The following is a 15,649-nucleotide window of genomic DNA, read 5'->3' as shown; positions in this document are numbered from 1 at the left end:
CCAGGTTGTCTCCAGCCACGTCTTCGTTGGGCGTCGGGGCTCATTTTGAAGCGGTACTCCTCAGTGAAGACATTTCTGCTCCAGACAATGACATTCCAGGGCGAGGACTTTTCTCTTCACAGTGATGTGGTATCATGGAAATCACAGACATTATAAATAAACAGACAGTTTCAAGGTACACACACAGTAAGCTGATTGGAAGGATGTATATAGTGTGGCAGATTTCAGTTCCAAATTTAACATACCCCCCATCACCCCAAAACGTCTCGAGACTATATTAATAACAAATAGAGAAACTTTAAGACTGTTGTTTTAATGCTTCATATGTTCTACGTAGTCTCCCCACACTTGAGTACAACGCACAGGACCGATGACCTAAGCAGTTTGGTCGCATAAAACTTACCACATCAACGCACAGAACGTTCGTACAACGATACACAGCACTCAAAAAACACCTTCTTTGGAATACTGTTAAACTCGGGGATTACATTGGTTGGAGTTGGAATGTTGATTACGTCGTCAAAGCGTTGACCCTCAGTGTGAATTTCTGCACTTTGTCTTTCTTTTCTCTCTTTAACTAGAAAGGATTGTCGGCATTAATTTTGAGCTGCAATCAAATCATGGCTGACGTCCAGATCGTTATTTGTGTTCGGTAGTCAAGGAGTGTCGGACAAACTTTTCTCCGGCCGGAGTGGCCATGCGGTTCTAGGCGCTACAGTCCGGGGCCGAGCGACCGCTACGGTCGCAGGTTCGAATCCCGCCTCGGGCATGGATGTGTGTGATGTCCTTAGGTTAGTTGGTTTAATTAGTTCTAAGTTCTAGGCAACCGATGACCTCAGAAGTTAAGTCGCATAGTGCTCAGAGCCATTTGATTTGAACAAACTTTTCACACAGTTTAGTTTGCTTCAAATTATTATATAGAATGTCTCTAACGTTTGATTTAGGGATGTTACTCCATTGCAATTTGTGACACAATAATGTTGACACACTACAGCCGAACGTCTGCTGTTTAATATTGCCTATTCACAACTCACTGGTCAAATGCACAGCTGTTGTTTACAATTGGTAGTTCAAGCTACCACTGTAGTTACTGCGCTCAGGTTGCTTATACACTAGGAATAAAAATCAGTCTCAGAACTTTTTTGACAGACGGTGTCTACATAAAAGGACTTGTATCAGTCTTAAACAGTTGCTTCCCAATGAAAATAATAAAGACTGGTAGTAATAAAACATTAAAAAAGAAATCAAAATATCATACACAAGGAAAAGGAAATTATTTGAAATGTTTAAGACCGACTGATTACATATTACAAGAAATATTGTTCTTTCTTATGGAAAGTGATTTTTTTATGGGACTTAACTGCTAAGGTCATCAGTCCCTAAGCTTACACACTACTTAACCTAAATTATCCTAAGGACAAACACACACACACCCGTGCCCGAGGGAGGACCCGAACCTCCGCCGGGACCTGCCAAGGAAAGTGATTAAAAAATCACAAAATCCCCCTGTAATATCTAAAATCAACAATTCAGATAATAATAATCGACAGGGGGATTCTGCGAAATGTGGACCAATAGTAGTAAGCGATCCCTAGAGAACAAGGAACAAAAGATGTCATACGGATACAGGGCCGTAAATGCATGGTTCATCTGCTACAGCATATTTATTAATTCATCGTGTACAGTACAATGGAGCGCACGACATGCTGTAATGAGACCAACGTTAGACAAGGCGTCTGAAGTGCCTTATACTGGCCTCTAAGCATTTGCGAACACGGCCCAGCAGCGACTGTTGCACACATTCAGATGTGCCACCCTGCAACCGAATGACGTCAAAGACAACATGAATGCGTTGGTGCAGTGTCTGCACATTCGGGATGGGCCTCGAATATACGACTTTGTCCAGGAAGAAATCTAAAGGGCTGAGGTCCAGCAACCAGGTAGGCCATGCAATTGGACCATCAGCCGGACTAAATGTTGTCGAGATGCCTCCGCACAGAAATGCGGAACTGACCTGGAGCACCGTCACGTAGTATTAGGGCTTAAGTGTAAGGAGTGTGGTGGGTAGTACAGCACTTCCAAGCCCCCTCGATCAAACAAATCGGTCACAACTTGCGCTGTAGACGCCCGGCCACTGTCCTGCGAAATGTGGGCAGGCTCTGCAAAAAGTGTCACCGCTTCTTCCTCTAAGCTGGTCGCCGGCGTTTCTGCAGGATTCGCTCATTATTTTGCAGGAGATACTTCGGGCGCATGTGGCGCAAATTGTGACCGATTTGTTGGATCTATGGAGCCGGACTTAAGCCCTTGTGATTTCAGAGAAATTTAATATTGAAGGAAGTACTTCATGGCATTCGCTTCAGAACTGTTACACACATTCGTCTGGCAGTAACAGACTGCTCCACTAGAACTATCAGCGCAACTGGCGCTGTTAAGGGCATCTTACGACTAGCACATTGCTGGCAATGGGTTATACACGTTGCTGGGACTACATTGGAGCACCGTAAAACTTTGAAATATGTATCTGGTTTGTGTAAGGCGAAAACAAATATTTGTCACTATTAAAGTTGCAGCCCTCGTTGTTTCGCATATTAACTGAATTATTTATTCCTTCTTTTCACATGAAACTAGTTTGTATTTTTTCTGTCAGTTCAAAAGTGTATTCATTCTTTCAACTGAAACCACTCTTTAATGCCTTAGCTGGCTGACCTATCCATTTATTGTTCAGGGAGAAATCAGTCTGTAGTACTTTCATTAGTTATACTAATGGTGTGGCATATAACAGGCATGCATATGCCCCCAGAGGGTAGCCCTAGCAATAATCGTACGTAAAGACATTTCAGCAGTTACGCCAAACTTAAAATAGGAGTTATACATATTTAACTATCTACTGAATAAACAAATTCTTCGTTTCATGATTTAAAACTGACTGATATATTCCTGTATATTAAGTTCTTCCAGGTTCAGTTAACATGTAACTAGTACATCTGATTACTGGTTGGGGTATAAAATTGATAAAATTGAGCATAAAAGTGCCCTTAGGGGTATGTGCAGAGAAAGGTAACATCGCTAAATTTTGGCGACTGCATTCCATTTAACTGAAAAGGTGTGATGATGTCCAATAACTTAAATTCATTTCAATCTAGCTCTTAAACAATAATTCAGCCATTTGTGCAGAAGCTAAACATATTGTGCAAATCATCAAAATTCTAAGGAAATTAATGAATTATGACAAATATTTCTCGCGAAAAAATCTCTTCCGACAATTGACAGTATATGCTCAAAAAGCAAGCGAGGAAATCATCAAACAATTTAAAAATGTATTATGTCTAATATTTCTTTTGATACCACCTCAGTATTTGTCGAAAAAACATTGTCGGTGATTCGTACAAATCGCGGGAAGAGAGACATGGAGGTTCAATAAATTGAAATAAAAAAGTAATTGTCTATTTATTTAAACATGAATTTATAATGTAGCACCAGTTATTAAGCTTTCAAAGCCAACCAAAAATCCATTTTTAATGTCAGATGTAAGTAAATGAACACACATTTTGAAATTTTAAGAAATGTAACTTTCATACATTTCTCCTTGAAATAAGATAATTTATTTGTCTCCAAAACAGTTGGCCGTCCTAGGCATGGTTCAAGTATAACCGGAAAAATTGGAGTAGTACATCAGTGGAATCACTCAAACCGGAGAAACGGGACCGCGCCTGCTCGTCATCAACGACTTCGCTCAAATTTATGGCATGTACAGGGCTTGTCCAGAAATAAATGACAAAAGTGGGAGCTCACGACGGCCAGTCATTTAGAAATAAATAGTATTTTTGCTAGAGGCTTGGCAAGATACGAGCTATTTATGTTAACTTCTTTCCCAAACAGGGGTCGGCAAAGCGGAAGGAATACAGGAAGTTAATCCTGATTTATATGCCAACTAGCTCCGCAGATGATGAGGGGATTGAAGAACTGTATGACGAGATAAAAGAAATTATTCAGATAGTTAAGAGAGACGAAAATATAATTGTGACGGGGAGTTGGAATTCGATAGTAGGAAAAGAAAGAGAAAGAAAAACTGTAGGTGAATGTGGACTGTGGGAAAGAGCTGCCTGGTAAGACTTTACACAGACCATAATTTAATCATCGCTAACATTTGGTATAAGAACCACAAAAGAGGGTTGAAAACGTGGAAGAGTCCTGGAGAAACTGGAAAGTATCAGATTGATTATATAATGGTAAGACAGAGAATTAGAAACTAGGTTTTAAATTTTAAAACATTTCCAGGGGCAGATGTGGACCCTCACCACAATTTATTGGTTATGAACTGTAGATTAAATCTGAAGAAATCGGAAAAAGGTAGAAAATTGAAGAAATGGGATAAGTTGAAAGAATCAGAGGTTGCTGAGAGTTTCAGAGGGAGCATTGGGCACCGTTGACCACTACAGGTAAAAGAATACAGTAGAAGACGAACAGGTAGCTTTAAGATATGAAATATTGAAAGGAGCAGAGGATCAAATAGGTAAAAAGAAAAGGCCTAGTATAAATCCTTGGATAACGCAGGAGATATTGAATTTAAGTGATGATAGGTGAAAATATAAATATTCAGTAAATGAGGCAAACGAAAGGGAATACAAATGTTTAAAAAATCAGATTGACAGGAAGTGCAAAACTATTAAGCAGGATTGGTTAGAGGACAAACATAAGGTTTTAAAGGCTTATTTCGTTAGAGGACCGATAGATATAGCTTACAGGAAAATTAAAGAGGCCTTTGCGGAAATGAGAAGCAGCTGTATGAACATCAAGAACTCAAATGGGAAACCAGTCGTAAGCAAAGAAGGGAAAGCTGAAAGGTGTAAGGAGTATATAGAGGGACTGTACGAGGGAGATAAACTTGAAAGCAATATTACAGAAATTGAAGTGGACGTAGAAGAAGATGAGATGAGAGATATGATACGGCGAGAAGAATTTGACAGATAAAAGTCGAAACAAGGCCCCAGGAGTAAACGATATTCCGTCATAACTACGATAACCTTGGGAGAGCCAACCATGACAAAAACTCTTCCATCTGGTGCGCGAGATGTGTGAGACAGGCAAAATACCCTCAGACTTAAAGAAGAATGTACTTATTCCAATTCCAAAGAATGACAGGTCTGAAAATTACTGAGCTATCGGTCTAATAAGACAAGGTCACAAAATACTAACACGAATTCTGTGAAGAGGAATGGAAAAACTGGTAGAAGCCGACCTCAGGGGAGATCAGTTTGGATTCCTGAGAAATGTAGGAACAATCGAGGCAGTCCTGACCCTACGACACATCTTAGAAGATAGGTCAAGAAAAGGAAAACCTACGTTTATAGCAGTTGTAGACTTGGAGAAAGATTTTGGCATTGTTGACTGGAATACCCTCTTTGAAATTCTGGAGGTAGCAGAGGTAAAATACAGGGTGCGAAAGGCTATTTAAAACTTGTTCAGAAACCAGATTGCAGTTACAAGAGTCGAAGGGCATGAAAAGGAAGTAGTGGTTGAGAAGGGAGTGAGACAGGGTTGTACCCTATCCCTGATGTTATTCAATATGTACATGGAACAAGCAGTAAAGGAAACCAAAGAAAAATTTGCAGTAGGAATTAAGGTCCAGAGAGAAGCAATAAAAACTTTGAGGTTTGCCGAAGACATTGCAATGCTGTCAGAGACAGCAAATGACTTGGAAGATAATTGAACGGAGTGGACCTTGTCTTGAAAGGAGGATACAAGATGAACATCAACAAAAGCAAAACAAAGATAATGGAATAAAGGCGAATTAAATCAGATGACGCTAAGGGAATTTGATTAGAAAACGAGACACTTAGAGTAGTAATGAGTTTTGCTATTTGGGCAGTGAAATAACTGATGATGGCCGAAGCAGAGAGGATACAAAATGTAGACTGGTAATGGAAAGAGAAGCACTTCCGAAGAAGAGACATTTGTTAACATCGAATATACATTTGAGTGTCAGGAAATCTTTTCTGAAAGTATTTGTCTGGAGTGTTCCCATATATAGAAGTGAAACATGGACGATAAACAGTTTCGACAAGACGAGAACGGGAGCGTTCGACACGTGGTGCTACAGGAGAATGTTGAAGATTAGATGGGTAGATCAAGTAACTAATGACGAGATACTGAATAGAAATTGGGAGACAAGAAATTTGTAGCACAATTGGACCATAGGAAGGAATTGGTTGATAGGACACATTCTGGACATCAAGGGATCACCAGTTTAGTATTTCACGGAAGTACTAGTGGTAAAAATCATAGAGGGAGGCCAAGAGACGATTACAGTAAACAGAAGAAGAGGCTCGCACGGAACAGAGTAGCATGGAGAGCTGCATCAGACCAGTCTTCGGGCTGAAGACCACAACTAAAACGTTACTTACAGTGGAAAGGAACCGTAGTAATACTCCATAAATTGCATTTATTAAGATTTTCATAAAAGACATGAAAGAAAGGCAAAGAAAAATTTGAAATTGCGAAAAAATTTCCAAGGAGGGACTGTAAGGCATACACAAGATTTGCGTATAAAATTACATTGTTTTATTATTTTGTAGTTGATGATTTACACGTACTGAGGAGATATTCATCGTAGAAACAGGGAAACAGTAATTTTCTCGGCATCTTGCACAAGTTTTTAACTCCCACATATTTACAATTACGTTCTTGTTTTAAATATCTATAGAACAGCAAAATGGTTTACATTTATAAAAGGTCATCTCTCACCGCACAGTTTGGCACCAAACCATGCGTAACGATACTGATGTTCGGTGGAATGTATTTTGATACAATTTTCTCAGAATGCCATTACATACTTTTTCTCTCTCTATGAGATTACAGCAGTTTTGCTGTTTTTGACCAAATTCTTGTACCTGACGTTGGCAGAATTGCACTAATGGAGCACATTTGAGGGGAATCCTACATTGGAAATTTACTCGCAATCCAAAATTTTCGTTTGCTTTTTCTTTTCATGCTTTTTATGAAAATCTTAATAAATACAATATACTGACACTATTTAGATTTATTTACAGTGTGATTAAAGCGTAAATTGAAAAGGGTCCTGAACAGGGATTCGAACCCACAACCCTCGAATTACTGTTCTATGCGCTTCCCATTGTGATAACCGCTGGCTGGAAACGAGGTTACCGTAAATAGCTGGTGCCTCGTCCGACTTGCGCCAGGAACGATTTTTTTCTCTAAAAACTTGGTCATCTGGAGCTCCCACTTGCATGGCTTTCATTACTAGCTAAGCCTTATGCATACAATAAATTTGGACAAATCGGTGATGACGAGTGGAAGCGGTCTCCTTCTGAGTGAAAACATTCAAAGAACTGACGCAGCCATCAGAGACTTGTCAGTCGGTTTCCTCACACTGAGTGAAACTAGTCAAACCTGGCGATTGAGTGAAAACATTCGAGGAGCTGACGAAGTCACATAGACTGGTTTCATTGCGTAGTTTTATTCGACTGAAAAGACCGAGTGAACAGTTGAAAGGCCAATCGGTTGGCACATCACTAATCGAAAGCAGCTGTTGAGTTATCTCGCAAATTTCACGCCAAGCGCTGTTCAGCTAGTAAGGAATTCTGGTACCACTATCCAGTACGCGTGTTCATTTACTGAAATTGAATATGATTTCATTCAGAATGAACAGCAGCATACATTCCGTGAAGACTTGAAGGAATAACGATTCGAACATTAATCACACTTGTATGAATGCATGGTTTCGTAGCGATATGAATTAATAAAATTTTCTCGGGCTTCCAGCCGTGTCAGGTGGTTGAAATTCCACGAGCTTTCGACCGATCTCTCCTCAGTCATTGTCAAGTGGTAAGTCAGTCTTACCACTCTCCTCAGTCATTGTCAAGTGGTAAGTCAGTCTTACCACTTGACAATGACTGGGGAGAGATTGGTCGAAAGCTCGTGGGATTTTAATCACCTGACGCGGCTGAAAGCGCGAGAAATTTTATTAATTAATCACACTTCATTATCAATTAAAGATACGTGCAATGCTTATTGTTCATTTCCAGTAAACACACAACAGTAGTGACAACAACAAAAAAAGGCCAAGTACGAATAGGGCTCGCGCGCTAAGGATTCCTTACAAACTTAATTCCATATGTAATGAATTCATCCATCCAGAGAACCGAGAACCTCGACCGCTTTAGCCTGTTGTCGACATTAATAATGGTAAGATATCGGTCCTCGGAATTCCAAGATTTTCGAGAATGTTTTAATGTTAAGGTTGTAGTCGGCTAACAAATGGCAGAGAAAATATTTTTTTGTATAATATAATTACAAATTAATTTTTATCTCATTTTTTCTTTACTTGTACTGTGAAACTTTGCTTCTTGCCAAATTTTATTATGTTAGGTCAAAGGGAACTACCATAGGTGCTGATGAGCGAGTTTCCGAGTATCAGAATATGTGACACATTTAGCCGTATATTTTGACTGCACTGACTTAGAAGCTTCAATTTTTACACCACTGAGAGAATTTAGTCCTTAGTATGAGACATAAATTTCAGCTTGATACGTCGAAGGTCTAGATGTTCCCGAGAAAAATGGTTTCTGACTGTCGGACAGACAGGTAGACGAACAGCAAAGTGATCCTATAAGGCTTCCGTTTTTACCGACTAGAATACGGAATCCTAAAAAGAATGGTATATCTTTCAAGTAGCAAGCCTGAGTTATATGTCCGTACAGATCACTTGTAAATGAGGATAGACGGCATAAATCAGCTGACTGTGTCAGAACTGTAGCGAGTAATATTTATAGCCAAATAAATGTCAATTACGTCCCTTAATAACTGTATACAGCCTACAGAGCCCAGTTCTAAGTAACTGTGAAAACGTAATACTATCTAACGCTATCAGTTCCAAGTAGGTAGCATGATTTAGCTAGAGGAAACGAGGAAACTAGTGTTTATTTACAAACAATCACAAAAGGCAGCATAAGAAGTCTTGGAAAATTACCAACTACGTGCCCCCTCACGGATAATTTTCATATGTCAGTTGGCAAGGAACGGTTAGCAGAATGGATGACACTGGATTATTGCAGAAATTTTGCGATGTTAAGAGTAAAAACGGTCATCCCAAGCAAGTTCAAAGTGCTGTTTACAAGAGCAAAACGAGCGATAAAGTAAGAGATAAGGAAAAGTCTCTGATGTAAACAAAGGCTCACCGGCCCTGTCCTGCGGCGCCGCCGTGACAGCTCCCGTCATCTTGTTGCTGAAGTAAAACACTCGCCTGCTGAAGGCCTCTGCCGCCGCCACCGACTCCACGACTCTATGGCAGTGCGCCTCTTTTTATACTCTCCCGCACCTCCAGTACAAAATACGAAGAAGAACGAAGGCGTAAGGGGAGAGGTGTATTTTAAAAGATGCTGAGACACTCCAGAAATCACTCAACACTCCCCTGTTGCTGTTGCGTGTTCTGTGACAGTTGTATTACGTCACTTTACATCTGAGCTTGTCTCCCTGCTAGGCCGTATGAATCTCCCGTCCTCCTGAAGGCGAAGCTTAATGCGTACTAAGCACGGCGCAAACAACTTCACGTGCCAGGCGGCTCACACGTCATAAGGAGAGGAGTTTGCAATACTGGACCCGCGGAACGCTGCCCGTAGGTTTCAGTCTTCACTAACACAGAAAGCGAAATATGTGGAGAAATGTTGGTTTACGAGAATGACAGCTCGTACACATCGAAATCAAACACGACGTAGGACAACGCGTGTCTCATACCCGCCAGGCCTATCGAGCTTGTACGTCCACGCACTAAAATGGCTCAAATGGCTCTGAGCACTATTGGACTTAACTTCTGAGGTCATGAGTCCCCTAGAACTTAAAACTACTTAAACCTAACTAACCTAAATACATCACACACATCCATGCCCGAGGCAGGATTCGATCCTCTGATCGTAGCGGTCGCGCGGTTCCAGACTGTAGCGCCTAGAACCGCTCGGCCATCCCAACCGGCTCCACGCACTAGATTTATATAAACAATTCCTTGCTTTCTTAATGTCAGTTTACTCGTAGATATAAATTTGGCAAGGCACTATACAGTGGTGGAGTGTACTTAGCACCAATCTTATCGTCCTTTTGTCCTGTATCATTCGCACATTCAGAGAGGAAAAAATAGATGTCTGTATGCTTCTCTGCACGCTTCCTAATTGTGTTGTCCTGTCTCTATTCGTACGCGAGATATCCAATGGTGGCAGCATACTGGTAGCGCGGTCTTCTTCGAACACCGGTTCCCTATGTTTATCAAAATAATTTCGCGAGAACTGCGTCGTCTTCCTTTCAAAAATTTCCTATTACTTCTAAATTTCGTATTTTCATAACATGGGCTACATGCACAGTTTACGATTCTAGCAGCGCGCCTTTGGTTTAATGCCTACTCGTATTTCCGTCCCTAGTTCATAAGGACTCCAACCAATGGATCATTACTCTAGCGTTATGCATTCGTTTTCCTTTAAATATTTACTACAGCATTCCATAATCTTTCTAACAAATCTATGCATTACGTGATAAGACTATTAAGTGACTGCCCATTTCAACTCACTTCTGGTATCACAAACGGTTCAAATGGCTCTGAGCTGTATGCGACTTAACTTCTAAGGTCATCAGTCGCCTAGAACTTAGAAGTAATTAAACCTAACCAACCTAAGGACATCACACACATTCATGCCCGAGGCAGGATTCGAACCTGCGTCCGTAGCTGTCGCTCGGCTACAGACTGTAGCGCCTAGAGCCGCACGGCACTCCGGCCGGCCTGGTATCACATCTAAATACTCATTCGTTATAACATGCTCAAGACTGTCACCACAAATTTAGTAATCCGGTATACCGTGTTATTTCTCTTTCTTATAGGCATTATTTTACATTTGACAACGTCTAAACAGAGCTGCAATTCATGACATCAGGTGGAACTCTTGACCAAGACATTTCGCGATCGTCCAGCGGCGGTACTATGCTAGTCTTTAGCATCGTCGGGGAACAATGTTATAATATTGCTGATGCTTCTCGTATTTAATAAATTGTTTATGTTTGTTAAGAATTTACAGTGCAAATTATACTTCCTTGGGTCACAACCGTTGTTATCCATATCTACAACTATACTCTGAAAACCACTGCGATGTGCGTGGCAGAGGATACCCCCATTGTACCATTTATTAGCGCATTTTCCGTTCCATTCACGTATGGGGCGCACGAAGAATGTTTAAACGCCTCTGTGAACGCTGTAATTGGCCAGATTTTACCCTCCAGACGCCTATGGGGATGTTGCCACGCACATCGCAGTGGTTTGCAGAGTATAGTTGTAGATATAGATAACAACGGTTGTGACCCAAGGAAGTATAATTTGCACTGTAAATTCTTAACAAACACAAACAATTTATTAAATACGGGCTGTAGCATATTCCTAACTTCATCACTTAAGTTGGATCTATGAACTTTGTGAGTGTGCTTTCACGGAATCAAATTTGGTCACAGAAAATCCGCAACTGATCTCGGTAGACTCAGATAATAAGCCGCATCAGTTGTAAATAGTTTTATTGGTTCGATCATGACGATTAAAGGGGTTTATTATCTGATTTCTTGGAATAGTTTGAGTCTGTGCCAGTCAGTTTAGTTCTTTCAGTATCTGAGTGACACTCCCGCTTGGCGCAAACAAATGTGTGACTTGGTGCTGCCCTCCTTTGTATTCCTTCAATATCCGCCGTCAGTCCTATCTAGTATGAGTCCCAAATATTTGAAGCAATATTCTAGGATGCGTTGCATGAGTATATTGTATGCAATTTCCTTTGCAGATTGACTGCATTTCCCTAATACTCTACCAATGAATCGCAGGCTTCCACCTGCTTAAATACGACTGAGCTTATGTGATTTTTCCAGTTCACATTCTTAGCAGTAGTTACACCCAGATATTTGTATTAGTTGACCAATTCCAGCAATGAGTCTTTACATTATAGCCATAGAACACTACGTGAAGTGCAATATTTTAGTTCTGAAAATTTAAAGAAAGTTACCGATCTTTGCACCACTTTAAAACCTTTTCCAGAGCTGACTGAGTATTTATGCAGCTTTTTTCCCAAAGTGTTTCATAATACGTAACTGAATCAACTGCTAAAAGTCTGAGGTTACTGTTAATTTTGTCTGTAAAGTCAGTAATGTACAACATAAACAGCAAGGATCTCAGTACACTTCCTCGGGGCTCACCACTTATTGCTTCTACACCTATCGATGACTCTCCATCCTAGATAACGGGCTGTGTTCTCCCAACCAACAAAGCCTCAGCTCAGCCACAAATCTTACCTAATAGCCCATACCATCGTAGTTTCGATAACAAGAGAGTGTGTAATTCTCACTCAAACGCCTTTCGGAAGTCAAGTAACGCTGCATATGCCCGACTGCCTTGATCCATGACTTTCAGGATGTCATATGAGAGAAGTGCGATTGACATTTCCGAAATTCATACTGGCTGGCATGGAGGAGATCACTCTGTTCGAGATACCTCATTGCATTCGTTCCAAAAGAATATTCGGTATAGTATAGACATACCAATTACTCGAATACTCATCAAGCCAAACACGTATCCCACATTTGCGAAGACATCCCGCATTATTAATGTTGGTTAGAAGACAACGATATGTTCAGTGTCCGACGCCTGTCGGAAGCCCAGGAAAACGGAATCGTTACGTACTCAGTAGCAAATCATTGCGTCACGGAACAATGAGTGGTAGAACGTTATGGGTATTTCTGTTATCTCCAAAAATGTCATAGTGCAGGCTATAGCATTCAGCATTAGCATCTATATTTTGATCACTGTTCACAAGAACTTCACCGTTCTAAATATAATGTCCATTCACATGCCAGTTATTGCGTTTAGTTAAAAAGCACTCTATCCTAAATAACACCGAGTTTTAACCACTACGCGCTGCTACAACGCGTAATTGTGAATCTTTCTTGTTGTATCCCTCATAATCCATAAACGATTCAATATTTCGAAAATGTTTTCTTCGATTGAAATACGAAAATGGACATTTTCTATTGTTAACACTTGAACCTTTTTGATTACCTGTTATGGTGAAGTACATTTTTTTAAAATTAAACTGTTTACTTTTACAACATTGTATTACTATTTAAAAGAGGCGTGCAATAACATGTTGTTTGTTAAAATTCTCTCCACTTTACCGAAAGTCTTAACAATTACAACTTTTCCGGTCTATTTTGAGAGTATTTCTGTGCAAATTTCACAATTCGTCATGTTATATATTGTCAATTCAAGGATTCTTGAATGGCATCGAAACACAAAATCTGTTGTTTTTTATAAGTAATGGGTGTTTCAATATCTCAGTAAATAACAAAATTACAAGCGTTAGTTGCTCATCAATGTATACTTCACCTCTTTGTTACCACCTCTCACAGACGTTGTCCTGGTATTTTGTACTTTTTATGGAATATGAAGGGCATTCATTGATTACGCTACACTCGCTAATGTGAAAGTAAGAACAGTCGCAGCTTCGTGAAGACTTCACGTTAAATGCATTTAATATGTGACACAAGTAAGACATACTAATGCATATAAACTATGCACCACAACCTGAGAGAAACTTAAACAATTTTTCGTACAATGATGATCATTTCCAATGAGACAGTTTTGAATATGCTGGTACGGAATCATCGATGTGATTTATTTGCTTCTGGGATGTACGATGCAATGGTGTTTTCTCCAAATACAGAGCTCGTTTGTAATTACTTTTAGAGAACACTGATGGGTGAGTTATCAAGGGATTATATCATATAAAAGTGCGGATACATTGCTACGAAATCTCCAAGACGCTATACAAGGTATCGCCAGTCATCATTCTGTTGGAACACATTTTTATAAATATACGGAATGAATGACGTGACGCGTGTAGTAATGCTTTACTGTGAAACGGCTTGGGTCTGAGAGTTAGAGAAACTTACTTGTCGAGATCATCCATGCTTTACACTTCTTCACAAGTTTACTCTCGTTGTTTAAATTAAGATTCCTACAGGTTTTCAAATTTAACATCCGACTTTCAGGTTTATAATCCTATATCTGGCCACCATGACAGGACTTGAATTTTATGTAATCTTCGAAGAGTTAATTTAAAATAATGAATCGCATTCTCGTCATGGTATGGCCATCATTTGCAAAAATGCTGGAGATGCTAATTAGGTGGATAATTATCTTCAATGTATACATAGGCCTTATGTAGCTTACAAGGGGAGGCCGCCAATTGTGAAATTCAGATTCGATTCACACTGCGCTCATGCCCTGAGGTATAATGTGGCAAAGCACCAAGATGCACTTCTCAGCCGTTGTCGAGAAAATCGACAGTTAAAAGAAACCGTTGCGGTGAAATACTCTCTACGATTACTAATTTTCTACACTGTCGTGGTGCAGCGGTAAGCGGTCGGATTCGTAATCCGAAAGTCGCCGGATCGATTCTCGCGCCATGCTACCTTTTTTTTTAGTATTTGTTTTTTGTAATTCAAATATATATATATATATATATATATATATATATATATATATATATATATATATAATTCCCGGCAATCAGTTGCAACAATTATGCATATAATAAGTTGTTGAAAGTCGTTTGTCGTGGAAAAACTGGCGACTTCGAACATCATTATGTTTTCCGCAAACAAAGTTGTATTTCACAAATGTTATTAATTATCTTCATAATGTTAACCACGTATAGTTAACGGAAGACGTAGAAACGATATTCCGAAACGAATACGTATAGCGTAAGTCAAACGTTCGAATTAGAATAGAGACCCCACGAACACAAACTTGCTGTGGCAGGTATGAAATATAAACTCGGTTACTCGCTCGTTACACTTGAAGGACAGATGTTGAATGGGCCGAAACGAGCCGCCGCATAACAGCGTAGTTGCCTGCTAACTTCGAAAGAAGGTAGATGCGGTCCCTAGCGCAACTTATAACATCGTCGAAAATCAGTGCGGACGGGAGAGCTTTGGTACACCCTGTTAAACAAACGGAAAAATGGAGGCGGTACGATTGGAGAGCGATCCGCCTTCACAAACATGCATAAGCAATTCATTAATAGTTTATATATATATATATATATATATATATATATATATATATATATATATATATTTGAATTACATAAAACTAATAACCAAAAAAAAATTGCATGGCGCAAGATTCGAACCGGCGACCTTCGAATTACGAACCCGAGCGCTTACCGCTGCGCCACGACACTGTAGAAAATTAGTAATCGTAGAGAGTATTTCACCGCAACGGTTTCTTTTAACTGTCGATTTTCTTGACAACGGCTGAGAAGTGCATCTTGGTGCTTTGCCACATTACACCTCTGTCCATGAGCTTTTATTATGCGCAGTATGAATCGAATCTGAATTTCACAATTGGCGGCCTCGCCTTGTTAGATCCCCCACTGCAGCACCGTTGTAAGCCAGCAGAGTCTACATGTGGACAGATGGTAACTAGTTCCATCTGTAGTTCACAAAAGGCGAGCTTTTCTGTGTGGCGGTGCTGCGAGCGGCCAACAGTTACAGAGCCCCGCTAATTTATACGGCCTTGCGTCGACAGCAGTGGAATAGGAGCAGTTCATTGGGC

The 15,649-nt window shown here is 40.1% G+C and overlaps 1 protein-coding gene across 1 annotated transcript in view; it reads right to left on the bottom strand.

Moving 5' to 3' along the window:
* LOC124607040 (sialin-like) overlaps window positions 1-9,284 on the bottom strand; it is a 100,829-nt gene extending 91,545 nt beyond the window's left edge. Inside the window, exon 1 of the mRNA XM_047139214.1 lies at window positions 9,198-9,284. Coding sequence (XP_046995170.1) covers window positions 9,198-9,237 — 40 coding nt within the window. The 5' untranslated portion in view covers window positions 9,238-9,284. The remainder of the gene's footprint in view (window positions 1-9,197) is intronic.
* Window positions 9,285-15,649: the final 6,365 nt, after the last annotated feature.

The sequence above is a fragment of the Schistocerca americana genome, chromosome 3 (assembly GCF_021461395.2).
Source record: "Schistocerca americana isolate TAMUIC-IGC-003095 chromosome 3, iqSchAmer2.1, whole genome shotgun sequence".
NCBI lineage: Eukaryota > Metazoa > Arthropoda > Insecta > Orthoptera > Acrididae > Schistocerca > Schistocerca americana.
This window is presented reverse-complemented; position numbering and strand designations above follow the sequence as displayed.